The 26,610-nt window shown below is 45.5% G+C and overlaps 1 protein-coding gene across 1 annotated transcript in view; it reads left to right on the top strand.

Annotated features, from left to right (window-relative positions):
• LOC121586674 (protein tyrosine phosphatase type IVA 2) overlaps positions 1–26,610 on the top strand; it is a 47,154-nt gene that overhangs the window by 7,139 nt on the left and 13,405 nt on the right. Inside the window, exons 2-3 of the mRNA XM_041903587.2 lie at positions 22,428–22,742; positions 23,072–23,180. Of these exons, the coding sequence (XP_041759521.1) occupies positions 22,738–22,742; positions 23,072–23,180 (114 nt within the window). The 5' untranslated portion in view covers positions 22,428–22,737. The remainder of the gene's footprint in view (positions 1–22,427; positions 22,743–23,071; positions 23,181–26,610) is intronic.

Raw genomic sequence — 26,610 nt, 5'->3', positions numbered from 1 at the left:
ATCTCTGTTGGAAGATTCCTGGAATCAGTAGGGAATAAACTGGAATCCTTCAATCACTATTTCTGGAAAGATGAACATTTTAGGACAGTTACTAGAATTGTGCAACTCTGTTGAGGCCTTTGAGTTCCATCAAATCAAATCAAATCAAATCAAATTTTATTGGTCACATGCGCCGAATACAACAAGTGCAGACATTACAGTGAAATGCTTACTTACATGCACTGTCCATGCTGTATGTGCAGTTTCTCTCTAGGGCCTGTGCTGTGGGCCTAGTGTTGACTTGTTCTAAGAGGTGTTAATAGGCCTTGTGATGGGAGGCATGACTTGTGGTGAACCAACCACAAACCTGGGAGTTTTTCAAAGAAGAATGCTATAGCTGCAAGCACTCATGGAATGCAGACGGGCAGGCCTCGTGTATGTGTGTGTTGGTATATTTAGAGCGGGATAGGCCGTTTTTTCCCCCTTATCTTATTTTGGCAATGTTCAAATACAGTACTACGCCCGCGTGCAGGCTTAAGTGGTACGGGTGTTTTTACATGCCATTGTCAAGCGCATCATGTTTTTAAGTGTGTGTTCAGTGGTCCCTCTAATAACTTGTTTTCTTTGCATCATTATTTGTTGCCATGCCTTAACGTAACACTGCAATCCTCTTATTCTTAAATTATCCTGTTGCCCGTAGCAGTGTATTTCTGATTAACGTTTGGCGGCCAAGGCTCTTTTAAGTACTTGGGCAAATATTAGCTCATTCTGATAGTTTAATCTGGCATGCTAATCAAGCTAACAGGAAGTGGTGCTAACTGGACCTTGCCCAGGGGGATGTTAAATATTTATTAGACTATTACCTGTCCTGGTTGAGAGTCAGGGAGGGCAAAGTAACCCACTCTTATCCTGCCCGAAAAGGCTTCTGGCTCACGGTTATCTTTGACTCAATTTTGGGTATTTATACCTCTAGACTGACTGGGATAGTGCCTGTCCCTTGTGGTAGTCTGAACCGAAATAGTCCCTAGTCTACACAAACACAGAGCTACTGATTCAGACCGACTGAATCCGATCCCCACCACAACCTACAACACTGGCCCTGTGTTCCTGTGGCAGGGAGATCTCAGTAGCCTGTTTATTGTCGCACCTGGCATGCAGGTACACACTGGATTAAAGACGCTCTCTCACTCTACCTTGGACATGCTGTTCTTTGCGGTTTCTTACTCGCTCTCACTCACACACGCACCCTGTTTCTAACTCGTGCTCAAGTCATAATGACTTCTGTTTGTTGTGTGTAATTAACCATTTGACAGAAGTTCCCTAGAAACGAACTCACTTTGTTTATCATAGAACCTGATAGTGGGTTTTGACTAAGCTATAGATGTACCTAATGCACGCACACAGACACACACTGACGTACCTACCTCAAGTACCGTTTCCCACCCTTACACCTATTCTATAGTCCCTACCAGCCCGACAGTGGCTACTTTTGGCGCAATTCCACTAGAGGAACCAAACCGTGCTGGAACCAACACGAACTAGCCTTGTTGGTTCTTGATTGTTTTCCCATTTGCCGTAGAGCTGGAAACAGGACTATGTTTAATTTGCTTAGTGACTATTTTAAGACGGCGACCGATGACACAATTCGTCAGTGACGTTGTTGTGATCCCTCAGTGACTATAATTTGTAAGTATGGAGGAGGGAGACGCGCTGGAGGCGTTAACCAGGAGTTCTGTGCCATCCTTTTCATCTTTGCCCATGGGCAGCAATGGAACCGGAATGAGAGGAGACGGCTGAAATGAGACGGAGAAATACAGTGCAAGTTATCACACGAGGAGAGGATCGCTTCAGCCGGTTGAAAGACCATATTACGCATCGCAAGAAAAGCTCGAGAGGTATGTGTACAGTTGAAGTCAGAAGTTTACATACACTTAGGTTGGAGTCATTAAAACTAGTTTTTCAACCACTCCACAAATGTCTTGTTAACAAACTATAGTTTTGGCAAGTGAGTTAGGATATCGACTTTGTGCATGACACAAGTAATCTTTCCAACAATTGTTTACAGACAGATTATTTCACTTATAATTGACTGTATCACAATTCCAGTGGGTCAGAAGTAATACACTAAGTTGACTGTGCCTTTAAACAGCTTGGAAAATTCCAGAAAATAATGCCATGGCTTTAGATGCTTCTGATAGGCTAATTGACATCATTTTAGTCAATTGGAGGTGTACCTGTGGATGTATTTCAAGGCCTACCTTCAAACTCAGTGCCTCTTTGCTTGACATCATGGGAAAATCAAAATAAAAGCCAAGACCTCAGAAAAATAATTGTAGACCTCCACACGTCTGGTTCATTCTTGGGAGCAATTTCCAAATGCCTGAAGGTACCACGTTCATCTGTACGAACAATAGTACGCAAGTATAAACACCATGGGACCACGCAGCCGTCATACCGCTCAGGAAGGAGACGCGTTCTGTCTCCTAGAGATGAACGTACTTTGGTGCGAAAAGTGCAAATAAATCCCAGAACAACAGCAAAAGGACCTTGTGAAGATGCTGGAGGAAACAGGCACAAAAGTATCTATATCCACAGTAAAACTAGTCCTATATCGACATAATCTGAAAGGCCGCTCAGCAAGGAAGAAGCCACTGCTCCAAAACCGCCATAAAAAAGCCAGACTACAGTTTGCAACTGCACATGCGGACAGAGATCGTACTTTTTGGAGCAATGTCCTCTGGTCTGATGAAACAAAAATAGAACTGTTTGGCCATAATGACCATCGTTATGTTTGGAGGAAAAAGGGGGACGCTTGCAAGCCGAAGAACACCATCCTAACCGTGTAGCACGGGGGTGGCAGCATCATGCTGTGGGGGTGCTTTGCTGCAGGAGGGACTGGTGCACTTCACAAAATAGATGGCATCATGAGGAAGGAAAATTATGTGGATGTATTGAAGCAACATCTCAAGACATCAGTCAGGAAGTTAAAGCTTGGTCGCAAATGGGTCTTCCAAATGGACAATGACCCCAAGCATACTTCCAAAGTTGTGGCAAAATGGCTTAAGGACAACAAAGTCAAGGTATTGGAGTGGCCATCACAAAGCCCTGACCTCAATCCTATAGAAAATGTGTGGGCAGAACTGAAAAAGTGTGTGCGAGCAAGGAGGCCTACAAACCTGACTCAGTTATACCAGCTCTGTCAGGAGGAATGCGCCAAAATTCACCCAACTTATTGTGGGAAGCTTGTGGAAGGCTACCCAAAACGTTTGACCCAAGTTAAACAATTTAAAGGCAATGCTACCAAATACTAATTGAGTGTATTTAAACTTCTGACCCACTGGGAATGTGATGAAAAAAATAAAAGCTGATATCATTCTCTCTACTATTCTGACATTTCACATTCTTAAAATAAAGTGGTGATCCTAACTGACCTAAGACAGGGAATTTCTACTAGGATTAAATGTCAGGAATTGTGAAAAACTGAGTTTAAATGTATTTGGCTAAGGTGTATGTAAACTTCCGACTTCAACTTTATCTGTCTTTGTGAATTGTTCAAAACGTATTTGGAATGAGGACAGCTATTACAGTTGCTTGCAATAAGGTGGAATCCTGCAATACGGTATTACCCTTGCAGTATGAAACGCTCAAGAGGTAGAATGTATCTATTTAGCTAGCTAGCTAGCTACGTAATTTTGTATCTGTCTTTGTGATGGATATACATTGTTTATACCTGTACCTAAGCCTACATCATGCACGGCATACTGCAAGATTAATATAGCAGAACATTCTTATGAGAAACACTTCCTGACCTAATCAGACGATAAGTAATCAACTATATTACCTCCACCTATGCTATGGTGAGTTGTGTCCCATTTGACAAATAAACCCAATGCTTAATAAAATATATATTTTATTTCATTGTGATTCCCCCCCACAAACACCCAACTCCACCAACACCCTTTGGACAACAAAGCACCTGGACCAAACACAGAACTACTAGCATTACAAACCAAGCCTGGTCCATTAGCTCTGTGGTTTTTCCCTGTTTTGGTTACTAAACCCCCTATCACATGTTCTTACTCTTGGGGATTATTAAATCACCAATATTCCCTTGTGTTTATTTTACAATTGTACATATTCTTACAAGTTTTGTTTTTTACCCCCTGTGAATACCCTGCTACACAATTGTATCTTCTATGTCCGACCAATGTTTGTTGTTTTAATAAAAGTGTCAATCATAGTATGCCTGATCTTTATTTCCTAGATTTAAAATCAACACAAGTAAGCATGTTGTTGAAGTTTATTGCTTCAAAATCTGTACATTATTTTCATTGTTTAACTGTAGGCTAAATTCAATGAATAGAAATTGAAAGCCACATTCACAATGCTTTTGGTGTAGTAAAATAGAAAATGTACATAACTTCAGCCTGTTTAGTGCCGCTAGTGTCTGACATCCTTTTATGGCTTGGACAAACTGTCCAAATACAGCTATGAAGCTGTTAAATGAGGCGGTCTGGGCCATCTCAGCTGCCCTGGCTGTCCTGTCTGCTGCACTGGCAGGCTGCTGCCATCTTAACGCAGCTGATTTGAAGTGCTAATCCTGCTGCTGACGCTAGGCCTCAAGTGTCTCTAGGTATGAGGCCTCTGCCTCCCTCATGAAATTCAGGTATTCACTGGTTGTGCTCGCAGTGTTTTTATCTTCCCTGAGAAAATATACAGGCAGAAATAATGACATGTACAGTTCAGGAATGATAAGGTACAGACTACATAGCAGTCCTGCTGATCATGTCCTGACATGTCTCCTATTTTATTCCCTCAGTCTTAATTAGCGGTGCAAGTGGGGGATAAAAGGAAGGAGTGAGGTGAAGACACCGGAGGCTGTGTACTGTCCATGGTTGTAAACTAGTGTGTTAGCCTAAATGACTCCAGTAAGGCAGGGGGTGGGGCACTCAGTAGTACAACTTCCTGTAACTGTTTGCGTATCCCCGTCGCGACATATTTCTCTCTGGACTCTCACCCTAACCCAGCCAGTACAAAAAAAACTCCAGCCAGTGAGCGTTGTTACCTTCAAGTAGGTTTCAGTTTTGCTATGGTGTTGAGGACAGATGGCAATTGGGTGTAAGCTTCTGCCTCTGGTGCCAAAGGTTGCATGTTCGAGCCAAGCAATAGAAAGTAGTTATTTAGATCTTTGTTTGTATCCCAAACCTTACCTTAACCATTTGGAGTTAATGCCTGAACTTAACCCTAACCTTAAAAATTCAGCGTTAATACCTAAACACATACTTCAAAATTTACCGTTTTTAGAAAAATGGACAAATATAAGCACCTACCAAAGTATGTTGCTTTTTCTTCTCTGCTATGTTGTTTTGCTCCCTCGTGGTGTTTTGCTCTCTTCCCCCTCTCTCACTCTTATCTTTCATGTTCCCTCCTTCATTCCATATATTTTGCTCTTTCTCTCTTGTGCGCTCTGCACCACCTCTCCCTTTCTCGGTCTTGTGCGCTCTGCACCACCTCTCCCTTTCTCTCTTGTGCGCTCTGCACCACCTCTCCCTTTCTCGGTCTTGTGCGCTCTGCACCACCTCTCCCTTTCTCGGTCTTGTGCGCTCTGCACCACCTCTCCCTTTCTCGGTCTTGTGCGCTCTGCACCACCTCTCCCTTTCTCGGTCTTGTGCACGTGCTTTTGCACAATCTTGCTCCTTCACGTTCTCTCGCCAACCCTCTTTTGCAGTTTATATTTATCTCACTCACACCCTCCTATCTCACACTGCTTTTGTTTTCTCATCTTATTTTACCCTTCTCGCTCTCTTTCTCCCGCCCTCCATCTTGCGTAAAATGGAAATCTAAAGAGCCTGTTGAGTGCATACTACACATAGAGAGATGAGTGGAATGCTACTGGTGTTCATTCTTAAATGCCATTGGATTGAAATGTACCCTCGTTGTCAGTGTCCTCCAGCCTTGGGTTGTATTCATTATGCAAAACATTTTGGAAAGGAAAAATGAACATTTCTCATTGGACTAGTCTTGGCCTACCTGTGTCTGTCCACAGATGAAACTGAGATCGTATTCTCGCTTCAGGGTGTCTCCATATCGTGTGTGTGTCGATGCTAGTCCTATCAGAGCGCTCAAGGGAATGCTCCATGTCACCTTGGCTCCATAGAGGGGTTACATACACTGCCTGAGGTGTTTGAGTGTGTACATGTGTATAGTCATGTGCTTGTGTTGAGTTTATAGTGGTATATGTTAGCAGGGTGGTGGATTAGATCAGGGAATCTGCATTTGCAAACAGAGGTCTAAGGATGTAGCATGTATTGAGGGCAAGTGTTACACAAACTGTCCCTGTTTGCTGTGTGTGCTTTCTAGTGGTTGTTGATTTGGCTGTCAGGCTGTTGGCAAGGTGTCAGCTTTTGAGAGCAGCTTATCTGTGTTAGAGATGACTGTTTTTGTTAGAGATGACTGTTTATTTTTCTCGATCGTTGTAAGTGCTACTAGGCCAGGCACCTGTGTGACCTTTTGAAACATTTAGGTATAGGTCCTCATTTCTCCATTGTGAATCTAAATAAAGTAGGCTAATCAGTCTGTGTATCTGTGTGGGTGTGGGCAGAGTGTGAGTTGGCAGGACACTTATCTCCCTCTTGCCGTGTTGATCTTCTACTTGTCCCCCAGCCCAAGGACTAACCATGCCAGGGCTCCCTTCTCCAGACAGCCAGGCACTCCCCTAGTCCCCTGGCACAGCTCCCAAACTGCCCTCCAGCTGGTCAGAGCCAGCCCAAGAGAATGAGACAGAACCGCAGAAACACTGCTCCAGACACTCCCTCAGTCTCCAGGACTGAGCCTGATGCAGTTCTGATACCTGGCCTACTGTGGGAGGAAGAGGTACCGGGGTGTAGTAGTGTTGGTTTGTATTCAGTAGAATATCAACAAATGGCTTGGCCTTTTCAGTTGTTTCTGGAAGATTCCTCTCTCTTTGCGGACCAACCTAGTTACCCGTGCGAGATCTTCAATGTTTACATGTTATCGTAACCTAAGCCCATGTTCCCGCAGATTCCTCTAGGCTAAATCCTTAGCACAGCCACCCTGCAAAAAAAAAAAAAAAGACTTCTATAGGCCTATCTGTGACAAAAAAAACACCTGATGTCTGCATCCCAAATTGCACCTTATTCCCTTCATGGTGCGCTACTTTGACCAGGGCTCATATGGCTCTGTTCAAAAGTAGTGCAGTATGTAGGGAATAGGGTGCCATTTGGGACCCGTTCAGATTCCGTGCCAGTAGCTCAGCTGAATTTGTAGCGGGGATCTGAGGAAGGGGATTAGGGCGCTGCAGTGGATATGGGGATATATACAGTGGGGAGAACAAGTATTTGATACACTGCTGATTTTGCAGGTTTTCCTACTTACAAAGCATGTAGAGGTCTGTAATTTTTATCATAGGTACACTTCAAATGTGAGAGACGGAATCTAAAACAAAAATCCAGAAAATCACATTGTATGATTTTTAAGTAATTAATTTGCATTTTATTGCATGACATAAGTATTTGATACATCAGAAAAGCAGAACTTAATATTTGGTACAGAAACCTTTGTTTGCAATTACAGAGATCATAATTTTCCTGTAGGTCTTGACCAGGTTTGCGCACACTGCAGCAGGGATTTTGGCCCACTCCTCCATACAGACCTTCTCCAGATCCTTCAGGTTTCGGGGCTGTCGCTGGGCAATACGGACTTTCAGCTCCCTCCAAAGATTTTCTATTGGGTTCAGGTCTGGAGACTGGCCAGGCCACTCCAGGACCTTGAGATGCTTCTTACGGCGCCACTCCTTAGTTGCCCTGGCTGTGTGTTTCGAGTCGTTGTCATGTTTCGATCTCGCGATACATGGCCCCATCCATCCTCCCCTCAATACGGTGCTGTTGTCCTGTCCCCTTTGCAGAAAAGCATCCCCAAAGAATATTGTTTCCATCTCCATGCTTTACGGTTGGGATGGTGGTCTTGGGGTTGTACTCATCCTTCTTCCTCCAAACACGCGAGTGGAGTTTAGACCAAAAAGCTATATTTTTGTCTCATCAGACCACATGACCTTCTCCCATTCCTCCTCTGGATCATCCAGATGGTCATTGGCAAACTTCAGACGGGCCTGGACATGCGCTGGCTTGAACAGGTGGACCTTGCGTGCGCTGCAGAATTTTAATCCATGACGGCGTAGTGTGTTACTAATGGTTTTCTTTGAGACTGTGGTCCCAGCTCTCTTCAGGTCATTGACCAGGTCCTGCCGTGTAGTTCTGGGCTGATCCCTCACCTTCCTCATGATCATTGATGCCCCACAAGGTGAGATCTTGCATGGAGCCCCAGACCAAGGGTGATTGACCGTCATCTTGAACTTCTTCCATTTTCTAATAATTGCGCCAACAGTTGTTGCCTTCTCACCAAGCTGCTTGCCTATTGTCCTGTAGCCCATCCCAGCCTTGTGCAGGTCTACAATTTTATCCCTGATGTCCTTACACAGCTCTCTGGTCTTGGCCATTGTGGAGAGGTTGGAGTCTGTTTTATTGAGTGTGTGGACAGGTGTCTTTTATACAGGTAACGAGTTCAAACAGGTGCAGTTAATACAGGTAATGAGTGGAGAACAGGAGGGCTTCTTAAAGAAAAACTAACAGGTCTGTGAGAGCCGGAATTCTTACTGGTTGGTAGGTGATCAAATACTTATGTCATGCAATAAAATGCAAATTAATTACTTAAAAAGCATAGGATGTGATTTTCTGGATTTGTTTTAGATTCCGACTCTCACAGTTGAAGTGTACCTATGATAAAAATTACAGACCTCTACATGCTTTGAGTAGGAAATACTGCCGATTTTGCAGGTTATCAAATATTTGTTCTCCCCACTGTGTGTGTATGTATGTGTGTATGTGTGTATGTGTGTATGTGTGTATGTGTGTATGTGTGTATGTGTGTATGTGTGTATGTGTGTATGTGTGTATGTGTGTATGTGTGTATGTGTGTATGTGTGTATGTGTGTATGTATGTATTAAAAAAAATAAAGGGAACACTAAAATAAAACATCCTAGATCTGAATGAATGAAATAATCTTATTAAATACTTTTTTCTTTATATAGTTGAATGTGCTGACAACAAAATCACACACAAATTATCAATGGAAATCAAATGTATCAACCCATGGAGGTCTGGATTTGGAGTAACCCTCAAAATTAAAGTGAAAAACCACACTACAGGCTGATCCAACTTTGATGTAATGTCCTTAAAACAAGTCAAAATGAGTCTCAGTAGTGTGTGTGGCCTCCACGTGCCTGTATGACCTCCCTACAACGCCTGGGCATGCTCCTGATGATGTGGCGGATGGTCTCCTGAGGGATCTCCTCCCAGACCTGGACTAAAGCATCCGCCACCTCTTGGACAGTCTGTGGTGCAACGTGGTGTTGGTGGATGGAGCGAGACATGATGTCCCAGATGTGCTCAATTGGATTCAGGTCTGGGGAACGGGCGGGACAGTCCATAGCATCAATGCCTTCCTCTTGCAGGAACTGCTTACACACTCCAGCCACATGAGGTCTAGCATTGTCTTGCATTAGGAGGAACCCAGGGCCAACCGCACCAGCATATGGTCTCACAAGGGGTCTGAGGATCTCATCTCGGTACCTAATGGCAGTCAGGCTACCTCTGGCGAGCACATGGAGGGCTGTGCGGCCCCCCAAAGAAATGCCACCCCACACCATGACTGACCCACCGCCAAACCGGTCATGCTGGAGGATGTTGCAGGCAGCAGAACGTTCTCCACGGCGTCTCCAGACTCTGTCACGTGCTCAGTGTGAACCTGCTTTCATCTGTGAAGAGCACAGGGCGCCAGTGGCGAATTTGCCAATCTTGTTGTTCTCTGGCAAATGCCAAATGTCCTGCACGGTGTTGGGCTGTAAGCACAACCCCCACCTGTGGACGTCGGGCCCTCATACCACCCCCATGGAGTCTGTTTCTGACCGTTTGAGCAGACACATGCACATTTGTAGCCTGCTGGAGGTCATTTTGCAGGGCTCTGGCAGTGCTCCTCCTGCTCCTCCTTGCACAAAGGTGGAGGTAGCAGTCCTGCTGCTGGGTTGTTGCCCTCCTACGGCCTCCTCCACGTCTCCTGATGTACTGGCCTGTCTCCTGGTAGCGCCTACATGCTCTGGACACTACGCTGACAGACACAGCAAACCTTCTTGCCACTGCTCGCATTGATGTGCCATCCTGGATAAGCTGCACTACCTGAGCCACTTGTGTGGGTTGTAGACTCCGTCTCATGCTACCACTAGAGCGAAAGCACCGCCAGCATTCAAAAGTGACCAAGACATCAGCCAGGAAGCATAGGAACTGAGAAGTGGTCTGTGGTCACCACCTGCAGAACCACTTCTTTATTGGGGGTGTCTTGCTAATTGCCTATAATTTCCACCTGTTGTCTATTCCATTTGCACAACAGCATGTGAAATTTATTGTCAATCAGTGTTGCTTCCTAAGTGGACAGTTTGATTTCACAGACGTGTGATTGACTTGGAGTTACATTGTTGTTTAAGTGTTCCCTTTATTTGTTTGAGCTATATATATGTATGTGTACACACACACACACACACACACACAGTGAGGGGGGAAAAAGTATTTGATCCCCTGCTGATTTTGTATGTTTGCCCACTGATAAAGAAATTATCAGTCTATAATTTTAATGGTAGGTTTATTTGAACAGTGAGAGGCAGAATAACCACAAAAAAATCCAGAAAAATGCATGTCTAAAATGTTATAAATTTATTTGCATTTTAATGAGGGAAATAAGTATTTGACCCCTCTGCAAAACATGACTTAGTAGTTGGTGGCAAAACCCTTGTTGGCAATCACAGAGGTCAGACGTTTGTTGTAGTTGGCCACCAGGTTTGCACAAATCTCAGGAGGGATTTTGTCCCACTCCTCTTTGCAGATCTTCTCCAAGTCGTTAAGGTTTCGAGGCTGACGTTCGGCAACTCGAATGTTCAGCTCCCTCCACAGATTTTCTATGAGATTAAGGTCTGGAGACTGGCTAGGCCACTCCAGGACCTTAATGTGCTTCTTCTTGAGCCACTCCTTTGTTGACTTGGCCGTGTGTTTTGGGTCATTGTCATGCTGGAATACCCATCCACAACCCATTTTCAATGCCCTGGCTGAGGGAAGGAGGTTCTCACTCAAGATTTGACGGTACATGGCCCCGTCCATAGTCCCTTTGATGCAGTGAAGTTGTCCTGTCCCCTTAGCAGAAAAACACCCCCAAAGCATAATGTTTCCACCTCCATGTTTGACGGTGGGGATGGTGTTCTTGGGGTCATAGGCAGCATTCCTCCTCCTCCAAACACGGCGAGTTGAGTTGATGCCAAAGAGCTCGATTTTGGTCTCATCTGACCACAACACTTTCACCCAATTCTCCTCTGAATCATTCAGATGTTCATTGGCAAACTTCAGACGGGCCTTTATATGTGCTTTCTTGAGCAGGGGGACCTTGCGGGAGTTGCAGGATTTCAGTCCTTCACGGCGTAGTGTGTTACCAATTTGTTTTGTTGGTGACTATGGTCCCAGCTGCCTTGAGATCATTGACAAGATCCTCCCGTGTAGTTCTGGGCTGATTCCTCACCGTTCTCATGATCATTGCAACTCCACGAGGTGAGATCTTGCATGGAGCCCCAGGCTGAGGAAGATTGACAGTTATTTTGTGTTTCTTCCATTTGCGAATAATCGCACCAACTGTTGTCACCTTCTCACCAAACTGCATGGCGATGGTCTTGTATCCTATTCCAGCCTTGTGTAGGTCTACAATCTTGTCCCTGACATCCTTGGAGAGCTCTTTGGTCTTGGTCATGGTGGAGAGTTTGGATTCTGATTGCTTCTGTGGACAGGTGTCTTTTATACAGGTAACAAGCTGAGATTAGGAGCACTCCCTTTAAGAGTGTGCTCCTAATCTCAGCTCGTTACCTGTATAAAAGACACCTGGGAGCCAGAAATCTTTCTGATTTGAGAGGGGGTCAAATACTTATTTCCCTAATTTAAAATGCAAATCAATTCATAACATTTTTGACATGCATTTTTTTTGGATATTTTTGTTGTTATTCTGTCTCTCACTGTTCAAATAAACCTACCAAATGATAGACTGATCATGTCTTTGTCAGTGGGCAAACGTACAAAATCAGCAGGGGATCAAATACCTTTTTCCCTCACTGTATGTTATTCAAAACCCCTGCTAATCCCACGTTTCACCCTGTACAGGGATGTGGGAGGGAGGGTTGACTAAATTTCAGGTGGTTTGGGTTTTACTTCTCATGGATGTTAAGGCTATAGCCTAGGGTCTATTAGCTTGAAATCCCAGAGCATTTATTTATTTTACATAGAGAATACGTAAGAGACATTGTCACTCTATTAGTGTCCCATTGTAGCAGGTCTTTCCTGTCTGCCTGCACAGCTTAAATAGAGTCTCTCTCTCTCACTGGCACACATCCAGTCCCACAGCTTATCATTTCTTGTTAATGGGACCGGTCTGTCAAACACACAATTCACACACTGCTGCTTCCCTTACTAACATGCAAATAAAGATTAGTCCCATTATTTCACCAGTCAGTCACTTCGTAATTAGGCTCTTTTGTTCTACACTGTCTGACACACCCACACACGGCTTCTTTGCTGTCAAATCCAACCTAGTTTTCCTGAGCCGAGCTTTACAGCAGAGTACAGACAAATCTGTTAATGGTTTGAGAATGGCACAGTCATGCAATGTAGTTCGTAGGGCGGCCGGGTCTCCCTGGCTGCACTCCCATCCCCGCTATCATCTGGTTGGATTCTTTTGTTCTCTGATTCTCGGGCTCATTATCACGCTCTTTACACCACTACCCTCCCACTCTTTCTTTTTCTCTTACTCCTTCTCCCCCTCTCTCCTCCCTCCCCCTTTCTCTGTTCCCCCTGCCACTTCTCCCCTCCCTCCTTCCCCCTCTGTCATGGTGTGGGAGATCGGTGCCAGTGGGTCTACTCTGCTCTCCCTATCAGCTCTCGTGCTCCCCACCTGACCATGTTGTTCTATACATGCCCATCAGGGGAAAACATGACAGTGGCCAGGCCGGGAAGCAGGGCACCAAGAGGGGACTCTCGCTCGCAATTTGGAACATAGCCAGGGCCTTTGAGTCTCAGCTAGTAGTCCCCAGTACTGCTAATGTGCAGCCTAGCTGTTTCTCATTATACTAGTGATGGGGGAAAAAATCGATACAGTAACATATTATTTTTGGACAATATTGTATCGATATTTGACTCCCAAGTATCGATTTCTGAAAGAAACGAAAAAACAAATATTGATATCTATCTATCTATGCTATATACTATATCTATACAAAAGTATGTGGACACGCCTTTAAATTAGTGGATTCTGCGATTTCACCCATTGCTGACAGGTGTATAAAATTGAGCACACAGCCATGCAATCTCCATAGACAAACATTGGCAGTAGAAGGGCCTTACTGAAGAGCTCAGTGACTTTCAATGTGGCACCGTCATAGGATGCCACCTTTCCAACAAGTCAGTTCATGAAATTTCTGCCCTGCTAGAGTGTCAACTGTAAGTTCTGTTATTGTGAGGCGGAAACGTCAAGGAGCAACAACGGCAGGGCCGCAAAGGGGTAGGCTACACAAGCTCACAGAACGGGACCGCCGAGTGCTTAAGCGCGTAAAAAACGTCTGTCCTCGGTTGCAACACTCACTACTGAGTTCCAAACTACCTCTGGAAGCAACGTCAGCACAATAACTTTTGTCGGGAGCGTCATGAAATGGGTTTCCATGGCCGAGCAGCCGCACACAAGCCTAAGATCACCATGCGCAATGCCAAGCGTCGGTTGGAGTGATGTAAAGCTCGTCGCCATTGTACTCTGGAGCAGTGGAAATGCATTCTCTGCCAAGCTTCACCACCTGGCAGTCCGACGGACACATCTGTGTTTGGCGGATGCCAGGAGAACGCTACCTGCCCCAATGCATAGTGCAAACTGTAATGTTTGTTTGAGGAATAATGGTCTGGGACTGTATTTCATGGTTCGGGCCAGGCTGCTTAGTTCCAGTGAAGGGAAATCTTAACGCTACAGCATACAATGACATTCTAGAATATTCTGTGCTTCCAACTTTGTGGCAACAGTTAGGGGAAGGCCTTTTCCAGTTTCAGCATGACATTGCCCCCGTGCACAAAGAAAGGTCCATAGAGAAATGGTTTGAGATTGGTGTGGAAGAACTTGACTGGCCTGCACAGAGCCCTGACCTCAACCCCATCGAACACCTTTGGGATGAATTGGAACGCCGACTGCAAGCCAGGCCTAATCGCCAAACATCATTGGCCTACCTCACTAATGCTCTTGTGGCTTAATAGGAGCAAGTCCCCGCAGCAATGTTCCAACATCTAGTGGAAAGCCTTCCCATAAGATTGTAGGCTGTTAAAACAGCAAAGGGGGGACCAACTCATTCCAAAAACATGGGCATTAATATGGAGATGTTTGACGAGCAGGTGTCCACATACTTTTGGCCAGTGTGTGTATGTACAGTGGGGAGAACAAGTATTTGATACACTGACGATTTTGCAGGTTTTCCTACTTACAAAGCATGTAGAGGTCTGTAATTTTTATCATAGGTATACTTCAACTGTGAGAGAAGGAATCTAAAACAAAAATCCAGAAAATCACATTATATGATTTTAAAGTAGTTAATTTGCATTTTATTGTATGACATAAGTATTTGATACATCAGAAAAGCAGAACTTAATATTTGGTACAGAAACCTTTGTTTGCAATTGCAGAGATCATACGTTTCCTGTAGGTCTTGACCAGGTTTGCACACACTGCAGCAGGGATTTTGGCCCACTCCTCCATACAGACCTTCTCCAGATCCTTCAGGTTTCGGGGCTGTCGCTGGGCAATACAGACTTTCAGCTCCCTCCAAAGATGTTCTATTGGGTTCAGGTCTGGAGACTTGCCAGGCCACTCCAGGACCTTGAGATGCTTCTTACGGCGCCACTCCTTAGTTGCCCTGGCTGTGTGTTTCGAGTCGTTGTCATGCTGGAAGACCCAGCCACGACCCATCTCAATGCTCTTACTAAGGGAAGGAGGTTGTTGGCGAAGATCTCTCGATACATGGCCCCATCCATCCTCCCCTCAATACGGTGCAGTCGTCCTGTCCCCTTTGCAGAAAAGCATCCCCAAAGAATGTTTCCACCTCCATGCTTCACGGTTGGGATGGTGTTCTTGGGGTTGTACTCATTCTTCTTCTTCCTCCAAACACGGCGAGTGGAATTTAGACCAAAAACCTCAATTTTTGTCTCATCAGACCACATGACCTTCTTCCATTCCTCCTCTGGATCATCCAGATGGTCATTGGCAAACTTCAGACGGGCCTGGACATGCGCTGGCTTGAGCAGGGGGACCTTGCGTGCGCTGCAGGATTTAATCCATGACGGCGTAGTGTTACTAATGGGTTTCTTTGAGACTGTGGTCCCAGCTCTCTTCAGATCATTGACCAGGTCCTGCCGTGTAGTTCTGGGCTGATCCCTCACCTTCCTCATGATCATTGATGCCCCACAAGGTGAGATCTTGCATGGAGCCCCAGACCGAGGTTGATTGACCGTCATCTTGAACTTCTTCCATTTTCTAATAATTGCGCCAACAGTTGTTGCCTTCTCACCAAGCTGCTTGCCTATTGTCCTGTATCCCATCCCAGCCTTGTGCAGTTCAAACAGGTGCAGTTAATACAGGTAATGAGTGGGGAACAGGAGGGCTTCTTAAAGAACAACTAACAGGTCTGTGAGAGCTGGAATTCTTACTGGTTGGTAGGTGATCAAATACTTATGTCATCCAATCAAATGCAAATTAATTACTTAAAAATCATACAATGTGATTTTCTGGATTTTTTAGATTCTGTCTCTCACAGTTGAAGTGTACCTATGATAAAAATTACAGACCTCTACATGCTTTGTAAGTAGGAAAACCTGCAAAATCGGCAGTGTATCAAATACTTGTTCTCACCACTGTATGTATGTGTGTGTGTGTGTGTGTGTGTGTGTGTGTATGTATGTATGTATGTATGTATGTATGTATGTATGTATGTGTGTGTGTGTGTATATATATATATATATATATATATATATATATATATATATATATCAGCAAAAAAGAAACTGTCTTTCAAAGATAATTTGTAAAAATCCTAATAACTTCACAGATCTTCATTGTAAACGGTTTAAACACTGTTTCCCATGCTTGTTCAATTAACCATATACAATTAATGAACATGCACCTGTGAAATGGTTGTTAAGACACTAACAGCTTACAGACGGTATGCAATTAAGCCACCATTATGAAAACTTAGGACACTAAAGAGGCCTTTCTACTGACTCTGAAAAACACCAAAAGAAAGATGCCCAGGGTCCCTGCTCATCTGCATGAATGTTCTTTAGGCAAGCTGCAAGGAGGCATGAGGACTGCAGATGTGGCCAGGGCAATAAATTGCAATGTCCGTACTGTGAGATGCCTAAGACTGCGCTACAGGGAGACAGGACGGACAGCTGATCGTCCTCACAGTGGCAGACCACGTGTAATAACACCTGCACAGGATCGGTACATCCGAACATCACACCTGCGGGACAGGTACGGGATGGCAACAACAACTGCCCCAGTTACACCAGGAACACACAATCCCTCCATCAGTGCTCAGACTGTCTGCAATAGGCTGAGAGAGGCTGGACTGAGGGCTTGTAGGCCTGTTGTAAGGCAGGTCCTCACCAGACATCACCGGCAACAACGTCGCCTATGGTCACAAACCCACAGACCAGACAGGACTGGCAAAAAGTGCTCTTCACTGACGAGTCGCGGTTTTGTCTCACCAGGGGTGATGGTCGGATTTGCGTTAATCGTCGAAGGAATGAGCGTTACACCAAGGCCTGTACTCTGGAGCGGGATCGATTTGGAGGTGGAGGGTCCGTCATGGTCTGGGGCGGTGTGTCACAGCATCATCGGACTGAGTTGTTGTCATTGCAGGCAATCTCAACGCTATGCGTTACAGGGAAGATATCCTCCTCCCTCGTGGTACCCTTCCTGCAGGCTCATCCTGACATGACCCTCCAGCATGACAATGCCACCAGCCATACTGCTCGTTCTGTGCGTGATTTCCCGCAAGACAGGAATGTCAGTGTTCTGCCATGGCCAGCGATGAGCCCAGATCTCAATCCCATTGAGCACGTCTGGGACCTGTTGGATTGGAGGGTGAGGACTAGGGCCATTCCCCCCCCAGAAATGTCTGGGAACTTGCAGGTGCCTTGGTGGAAGAGTGGGGTAACGTCTCACAGCAAGAACTGGCAAATCTGGTGCAGTCCATGAGGAGGAGATGTACTGCAGTACTTAATGCAGCTGGTGGCCACACCAGATACTGACTGTTACTTTTGATTTTGACCCCCCCCCTTTGTTCAGGGACACATTATTCAATTTCTGTTAGTCACATGTCTGTGGAACTTGTTCAGTTTGTCTCAGTTGTTGAATCTTGTTATGTTCATACAAATATTTACACATGTTAAGTTTGCTAAAAATAAACTCAGTGAGACGGTGAGAGGACGTTTCTTTTTTTGCTGAGTTTATATATAATATTTTTTCTACTGTAGATGGCGTTAGCTAGTGCTAGTCGGCTGTACCTGTGCCAAAATTCCAGTATTTTCCATCAGTCTTCTGTTTAAATAGTGAGCCAACATGTTTTCACCACTTATTTCCATGACTGATCAAAACTTTTTGTCTCGTAGCTGTCTTATCCCTCTGCAGCAGACATATAGTGAGCAATAGGTTTGGAACATCAAATCGCAATTACATATACACTGAATGTACAAAACATTAGGAACACCTTCCTAATATTGCGTTGCACCCCCTTTTGCCCTCAGAACACCTTCAATTCGTCGGCATGGATTCTACACGGTGTCAAGCTTTCAACAAGGATGCTGGCCCATGTTGACTCCAATGCTTCCCACAGTTGTGTCAAGTTGGCTGGATGTCCTTTAGGTGGTGGACCATTCGTGATACACATGGAAAAATGTTGTGCGTGAAAAACCCAGCAGCGTTGCAGTTCTTGACGCACACAAACCTAGTACCATGCCTGTTCAAAAGCACTTAAATATTTTGTCTTGCCCATTCACCCTCTGAATGGCACACATACACAATCCATGTCTCAAGGCTTAAAAATCCTTCTTTGACCTGTCTCCATCTACACTGATTGAAGTGTATTTAACAGGTGACCTCAATAAGGGATCATAGCTTTCAGCTGGATTCACCTGGTCAGTCTGTCATGGAAAGAGCAGTTGTTCCTGAATCGTGAGAATCGCAATATATTTCGTATTGGCACCTAAGTGTCGTGATTATGTTGTATCGGGATGTAGCTCAGTTGGTAGAGCATGGTGTTTACAACGCCAGGGTTGTGGGTTTGATTCCCACGTGGTGCCAGTGGAAAAAATAAATAAAATGTATGCACTCACTTAACTGTAAGTCGCTCTGGATAAGAGCGTCTGCTAAATGACTAAAATGTAAATGAGGTCCCTGGCAATTCCCAGCCCTACAGAATACGTGTGGGTAGTTTAGTGGTGTGTGGTGGTGGTGACTTTTTGTAGATGTTTTTCCCAGGTTCATATATTAGGCTAAGCCTATCTCAGTATCCGGTGGAAGAAAATACTTGATGTAGCTAGTTGAACAATTTCTTAGTGCAGAGTGGACACACAGTGTGTACTAAACAACATTCAGTCCAGCTGGAAAAGAAAGGGACATGTTGGTACTCACAACAACGGTGCTTTAGTGTATGTGTGACATAGCAGGAGAGCTTCAGGATAATAATCAGCTTGTGGTGTTTCATGTTCTTCGTTAGCGCTCGTTCAACAGCAGAGTTGTGTGGAGCAGCTGTGAGGCAATGCCAAATAATGATGACATAAGTGGCCTAATTATGAAGGTTGTAGGCTAGACAAAAATAATAAAGCGTTTCTAACCCGGTTGACCTGAATGTAGGCCTAAATAGGCCCCTTGTTGGCATTTGTCTTGAATGTAGGCCTAGCTGTGTGTTTCTTTTTGTGTTTTAGGTTGGCTAGTTCAGTTTCCTGGTTGAAATTAGGAGTTTGACCAATTTTGAGTTATTTTATAATTGTCTAGGCCTACATCTTTGTCAACTACTCATGGTTAGGCTACACAATTATGCCTGATAGCAGTCAGTTTCACTGTCTCACACATACGCACAGTGTTCATAAAGGTACATTATGTGTTGTATTTCCTGTGTGGTAACAAACACCATCTTTACAGACTGATTTGGTGTGTTTGCGCTCTTCTCTCCATCTGTGCTGACAGCTGGGCGCAATTGCAGAAGTTGTTGTTTGCAAATATGGCTGAGTGATTTGCATGAGTTCCCGGCAGCGTTGTGGAAGAATGGCTGGTCTGGCTTTACCACAATGTGCTTGCCGAGGGCTGTTCCTCTAGCTAGTGCCACTCAGAGACCGGCTTTAACTGGGGTGCATCTCAATAGTCTGACGATTGGCTTCCTCTCCTTGTCTCCTTTCCTCCATATTCATTGACATTAACTTGGGACTATTGAGGCATGGCTAGGTGACTATTATTAGGGAGAAAGGACCTTGACATATGTAAGTCTATATGCTGACTGAATGGAAATTGATGCTAATACCACTTAGCTATGAAGGATTCTACTTAGCTGCTGTTTGCAGCACAACTGCTGTGTACTCATGTTTGGAGGCACTGCAAGCTGTGGGACTCCATTTTAAAGGCGTTGTTTTGAGGCTGATTGTAGTACAATTTGATAAGCTCAAGATTGTGCGTCATCACATCTATTAAGTGTGATATTGTGTGAGCATTGCATTCCTGTTGCCTGTCATTATAGTAGTCTGGTCTTTCTACCTCCATTGGGTTGGTCTCTGACTTCACTTGTCTGTCACTCTCCACACACGTTGTTGTATTTGATTGCTCTCTCACGCTTTCTCTGGAGAAACGTTCGCTCTGGCTGTGTCCCAAATGGCTCCCTTTATAGTGCACTACTTGGTCCTGGTCAAAAGTAGTACACAAAATGGTGTTTGGGTGCCATTTGGGACGCAGCGCCATCTCTCTCCTCTGATTCTTCCTCTGTTGTTGACAGATCACTGAGTGGCACCTGTTGAAAACCTTGTTGAGAACCTATCTCCCATATGATATCCGTCTTTTACTGAAAAATTAGAAGCTGATGACGTACTGCTCTGAAGTTTCTTTTTTCATTCCCACTTTCTTCCTCGACCTGACACCGTTTGTCTGGTCTGGTCTGGTCCATTTTCCCTTTTAGATCATAATGAATGTGTTTGTGGCGGTGCCATACTGCAATGCATTGTGTATAGTAGGACTGGGAATTGCCAGGGTCCTCACGAAATGATATCACAATATTTAGGTGCTGATACACATTGCGATTCTCACGATTCTATATGTATTGCGATTCAATACTCTGATTTTGTGTTTCGATGTTCCAAACATATTGCTCACCGTATGTCTGCTGCAGAGGGACGAGAGAAAGGAAATAAAAGTGGAGAAAACTAATTGGCTCCCTATTTAAAAAGGAGGAGAACAAGCTATGGAGGAAAAATGCTGGAGTTTTGGTGCAGGTACAGCCAACTAGCGCAAAAATTATATTGCGATATTGTCAAAATTATACGATATCGTCAAAAATAATAAGCCGATATGTAACTAGATTGTTGATTTTTTTCTCCAATAGTGTTTTTAGTGCTGTTTGGAGCTGGTAATTAAAGGCATCAGGGAGAGATCTTTACCCACTGGAGAACGGTGGCTCTTTTGAAGACTGGCCCTGTTTCTGTCACCGGCTAAGGCAGAGAGATGGCAGGAGAAAGGGGGAGAGAAGGTTGGTTTTAGTCTCGGAAGAGTAGCCCTGGCAGTAATTGGCACAGAGTGAGAGATTAAGTGGGCAAGGCAGGCACCTCTCGCTCCCTCTGTCTGCAGAGAAGGTGAGCAAGGCAAAGTGAGTCAAGTGTATAGAGGGTCGGTGTGTCTTTTTAAGGAGTTACCCTGTTCCGAGACGACTGCTCTGTACCGGTGCCACGACAGACTGAGACAGACTAAGATATGAGATAGGTAGAGAAAGAGGGTGGGGGGGAGAGGTAGAGAAAGAGGGTGGGGGGGAGAGGTAGAGAAAGAGGATGGGGGGAGAGGTAGAGAAAGAGGATGGGGGGAGAGGTAGCGAAAGAGGATGGGGAGAGAGGTAGAGAAAGAGGATGGGGAGAGAGGTAGAGAAAGAGGATGGGGAGAGAGGTAGAGAAAGAGGATGGGGAGAGGGGTAGAGAAAGAGGATGGGAGAGAGGTAGAGAAAGAGGATGGGGAGAGAGGTAGAGAGAGAGGATGGGGAGAGAGGTAGAGAGAGAGGTAGAGAAAGAGGATGGGGAGAGAGGTAGAGAAAGAGGATGGGGAGAGAGGTAGAGAAAGAGGATGGGGAGAGAGGTAGAGAAAGAGGATGGGGAGAGAGGTAGAGAAAGAGGATGGGGAGAGAGGTAGAGGAAGAGGATGGGGAGAGAGGTAGAGAAAGAGGCCTATGGGGAAAGGAGGCAAGACACTAAGAAAATTGGAGAACCATTTCTCCCAAAGAGAAGACAGAAATCTGGAGAGAATGACCGAAGTAAAGAGGAGACCTAAGGAGACTCATTGAGCGTGGGATGAATGGAGAAGGAGAATGACTGGGCGACAGAGGGAGAGTCTCGGAGAGGTGAAAGGGGGAGTGTGGGACTGTGAAAGAGTTGGCTCGTGTGAAGCCTTGCCAACCATAATCCTCACCTTGTGACTGCTGCTTTAGACACTGAATGTTTTACTTCTCCCTTTTTCTCTCTTCCACTCCACACCCCCCTCTCTCTCCCTTGGACTCTGTCATGTTGTGTGTGTGACTAGACAGCGGTAGTTACCAGCCATTTTGTGGTGGCTGGGTTCAGACCCTTCAGGTGTTGGCTCTGGATCAGCCGGTTAGCGGCGAGACATTACATGCTTTATGAGGCTCTCTTTTGAAGCCAAGAGATTGTGGGTGTCTGTGTCTTTATTTGTGTGTGTGTGTGTGCCCATGTCTGTTTCTATGTACAATTTGTCCTTGCATGTTTTTGTATGCGTTTCCATGTGATTGTGGCTGATAATAAATATGTGGGGGTTTATATCACCTTGAGTACAAAGGTGATAATGGCTCTGATTTAGGTTTTAATAGTCCAAATATATGATTGGTCATATTTCTTCTGTGATTAGTTTACCAGTTTCCCTAACAGGCACTTTTAGATTTCTTTGCCCCGCCTTGCTCTTCAAAAACTTCAATGACGCCTTGCTAAATGGTGACTGTTGCCTTCTCTATTTGAGTTTACCTAACCACATTTTTCTCTTTCCCCCCTCTCTTTTCTCGCAGTGTTTCTGTGTTGATTTGGGCCATACATATATGGCGTATGTGAGTGTCAGTGGAGACTTCTGCCAGGCACAGCACCTCGCCTTCGTGGACAAGTGAATCGTCCGCCCCCCTCGGGACTACGCTACCCAGAAGCCCCCCTGAAGCCAGCACACTGGGAATCCCTGTCTCCTCCAACGATCCCCTGGGATACCGCGTAGTCCTTGGCCAGATCGCCCAGCTCTGTCCCCTGAGCCGCCAATAAGAAAACTGCACAGTTCTCTTCTACTTCCTGCTTTCTCTCCCAGAAGCCAATCACATACCGCTCTCCTGAATGGGGTAAAATCTGAATGTCCGATTGGATGACTCGTGGATAGTCTCCCCAATTTTTATTTTATTTAAATTTGTAACAACTCAATCCCCCCACCCGTGGAGTCTTGTGGACTACTTCATCCATATTTTTTGTTACCCCTCTTTTTTTGTAAAACATCCACAGGCATTTCCATGCACATTCCTCTCCTCCTCCACCTCCCTTCGTTGGCGTGTTTTTATTTATTAATTTTTTTAACCTACAGAATCCTACTAGAAGTCCTTGCTGACATCTGAGCCAAAAGTAGTCATCCTTTTTGTAAGAGATTATAAGTATTTTATTGTAATTGTTTTCAAAGCCGTCTCGCCAACATGAACCGCCCTGCAGCAGTGGAGATTGCCTACGAGGGCATGAGGTTCCTCATCACACACAACCCCACCAACGCCACGCTCAACAAGTTCACCGAGGTGAGGCCGCCACGTTGTGTGTGGGCATGTGTGTTGCTTGTGCGTTGTCCTGTAGTGTCTGCATGTATAACCTTATCAATTCAACGCTCAAGTTCACTGTGGAGTGACATACACATACATCTGACTGTATGTACATGCATCAATAACCTCACCAAAGTAGCCTATAACAAATTCCCTCAGTTCAACCTACAATTAAACATAAATAGTTTAGAGTACAAGATATCTTTGCTGATACCGTCTCGCTCTCTCTCTCTCTCTCTCTCTCTCTCTCTCTCTCTCTCTCTCTCTCTCTCTCTCTCTCTCTCTCTCTCTCTCTCTCTCTCTCTCTCTCTCTCTCTCTCTCTCTCTCTCTCTCTCTCTCTCTCTCTCTCTCTCTCTGTCTCTGTCTCTGTCTCTGTCTCTCTGTCTCTCTGTCTCTGTCTCTGTCTCTCTCTGTCTCTCTGTCTCTCTGTCTCTCTGTCTCTCTGTCTCTCTGTCTCTCTGTCTCTCTGTCTCTCTCTGTCTCTCTCTGTCTCTCTGTCTCTCTCTGTCTCTCTCTGTCTCTCTCTGTCTCTCTCTGTCTCTCTCTGTCTCTCTCTCGTCTCTCTCTGTCTCTCTCTGTCTCTCTCTGTCTCTCTCTGTCTCTCTCTGTCTCTCTCTGTCTCTCTGTCTCTCTCTGTCTCTCTGTCTCTCTCTGTCTCTCTCTGTCTCTCTCTGTCTCTCTCTGTCTCTCTCTGTCTCTCTCTGTCTCTATATCTCTGTCTCTCTCTGTCTCTATCTCTGTCTCTCTCTGTCTCTATATCTCTGTCTCTGTCTCTCTATTTCTCTATATCTGTCTCTCTCTCTGTCTCTCTCTGTCTCTCTCTGTCTCTCTCTGTCTCTCTATCTCTGTCTCTCTCTGTCTATCTCTGTCTCTCTCTGTCTGTCTCTGTCTCTGTCTCCGATCTCTCTCTGTCTCCTCTCTCTGTCTCGATCTCTCTCTGTCTCGATCTCTCTCTGTCTCGATCTCTCCCTCTCTGTCTCGATCTCTCTCTGTCTCGATCTCTCTCTGTCTCGATCTCTCTCTGTCTCGATCTCTGTCTCTCTCTCTGTCTGTCTGTCTCCTCTCTGTCTGTCTGTCTCGATCTCTGTCTGTCTGTCTCGATCTCTGTCTGTCTGTCTCGATCTCTGTCTGTCTGTCTCGATCTCTGTCTGTCTGTCTCGATCTCTGTCTGTCTGTCTCGATCTCTGTCTGTCTGTCTCGATCTCTGTCTGTCTCTGTCTCGATCTCTCTCTGTCTCTGTCTCGATCTCTCTCTGTCTCGATCTCTCTCTGTCTCGATCTCTCTCTGTCTCGTCTGTCTCGATCTCTCTCTGTCTCGATCTCTCTCTGTCTCGATCTCTCTCTGTCTCGATCTCTCTCTGTCTCGATCTCTCTCTGTCTCGATCTCTCTCTGTCTCGATCTCTCTCTGTCTCGATCTCTCTCTGTCTCGATCTCTCTCTGTCTCGATCTCTCTCTGTCTCGATCTCTGTCTCTCTGTCTCGATCTCTGTCTCTCTGTCTCGATCTCTGTCTGTCTGTCTCGATCTCTGTCTGTCTCGATCTCTGTCTGTCTGTCTCGATCTCTGTCTGTCTGTCTCGATCTCTGTCTGTCTGTCTCGATCTCTGTCTGTCTGTCTCGATCTCTGTCTGTCTGTCTCGATCTCTGTCTGTCTGTCTCGATCTCTGTCTGTCTGTCTCGATCTCTGTCTGTCTGTCTCGATCTCTGTCTGTCTGTCTCGATCTCTGTCTGTCTGTCTCGATCTCTGTCTGTCTGTCTCGATCTCTGTCTGTCTCGATCTCTGTCTGTCTCGATCTCTCTCTGTCTGTCTCGATCTCTCTCTGTCTGTCTCGATCTCTGTCTGTCTGTCTCGATCTCTGTCTGTCTGTCTGTCTGTCTCGATCTCTGTCTGTCTGTCTCGATCTCTGTCTGTCTGTCTGTCTCGATCTCTGTCTGTCTGTCTCGATCTCTGTCTGTCTGTCTGTCTCGATCTCTGTCTGTCTGTCTCGATCTCTGTCTGTCTGTCTCGATCTCTGTCTGTCTGTCTCGATCTCTGTCTGTCTCTGTCTCGATCTCGATCTCTGTCTGTCTCTGTCTCGATCTCTGTCTGTCTCTGTCTCTGTCTCGATCTCTCTCTGTCTCTGTCTCTGTCTCGATCTCTCTCTGTCTCGATCTCTCTCTGTCTCGATCTCTCTCTGTCTCGATCTCTCTCTGTCTCGATCTCTCTGTCTCGATCTCTCTCTGTCTCGATCTCTCTCTCGATCTCTCTCTGTCTCGATCTCTCTCTGTCTCGATCTCTGTCTCGATCTCTCTCTGTCTCGATCTCTGTCTCGATCTCTGTCTGTCTGTCTCTATCTCTGTCTGTCTGTCTCGATCTCTGTCTGTCTGTCTCGATCTCTGTCTGTCTGTCTCGATCTCTGTCTGTCTGTCTCGATCTCTGTCTGTCTGTCTCGATCTCTGTCTGTCTGTCTCGATCTCTGTCTGTCTGTCTCGATCTCTGTCTGTCTCTGTCTCGATCTCTCTCTGTCTCTGTCTCGATCTCTCTCTGTCTCTGTCTCGATCTCTCTCTGTCTCGATCTCTCTCTGTCTCGATCTCTCTCTGTCTCGATCTCTCTCTGTCTCGATCTCTCTCTGTCTCGATCTCTCTCTGTCTCGATCTCTCTCTGTCTCGATCTCTCTCTGTCTCGATCTCTCTCTGTCTCGATCTCTCTCTGTCTCGATCTCTCTCTGTCTCGATCTCTCTCTGTCTCGATCTCTCTCTGTCTCGATCTCTCTCTGTCTCGATCTCTCTCTGTCTCGATCTCTGTCTCTCTGTCTCGATCTCTGTCTCTCTGTCTCGATCTCTGTCTGTCTCTCTGTCTCGATCTCTGTCTGTCTCGATCTCTGTCTGTCTGTCTCGATCTCTGTCTGTCTGTCTCGATCTCTGTCTGTCTGTCTCTGATCTCTGTCTGTCTGTCTCGATCTCTGTCTGTCTGTCTCGATCTCTGTCTGTCTGTCTCGATCTCTGTCTGTCTGTCTCGATCTCTGTCTGTCTGTCTCGATCTCTGTCTGTCTGTCTCGATCTCTGTCTGTCTGTCTCGATCTCTGTCTGTCTCGATCTCTGTCTGTCTCGATCTCTGTCTGTCTCGATCTCTGTCTGTCTGTCTGTCTCGATCTCTGTCTGTCTGTCTCGATCTCTCTCTGTCTGTCTCGATCTCTGTCTGTCTGTCTGTCTGTCTCGATCTCTGTCTGTCTGTCTCGATCTCTGTCTGTCTGTCTGTCTCGATCTCTGTCTGTCTCGATCTCTGTCTGTCTTTCTGTCTCGATCTCTGTCTGTCTCGATCTCTGTCTGTCTGTCTGTCTGTCTCGATCTCTCTCTCTCTCTGTCTGTCTCGATCTCTCTCTTTCTGTCTCGATCTCTCTCTTTCTGTCTCGATCTCTCTCTTTCTGTCT

The sequence above is a fragment of the Coregonus clupeaformis genome, chromosome 17 (genome assembly GCF_020615455.1).
Source record: "Coregonus clupeaformis isolate EN_2021a chromosome 17, ASM2061545v1, whole genome shotgun sequence".
In the NCBI taxonomy this organism is placed as follows: domain Eukaryota; kingdom Metazoa; phylum Chordata; class Actinopteri; order Salmoniformes; family Salmonidae; genus Coregonus; species Coregonus clupeaformis.
Note: the sequence above shows the minus strand (reverse complement) of the source record. Positions and strands in the feature narration are given on the sequence as shown.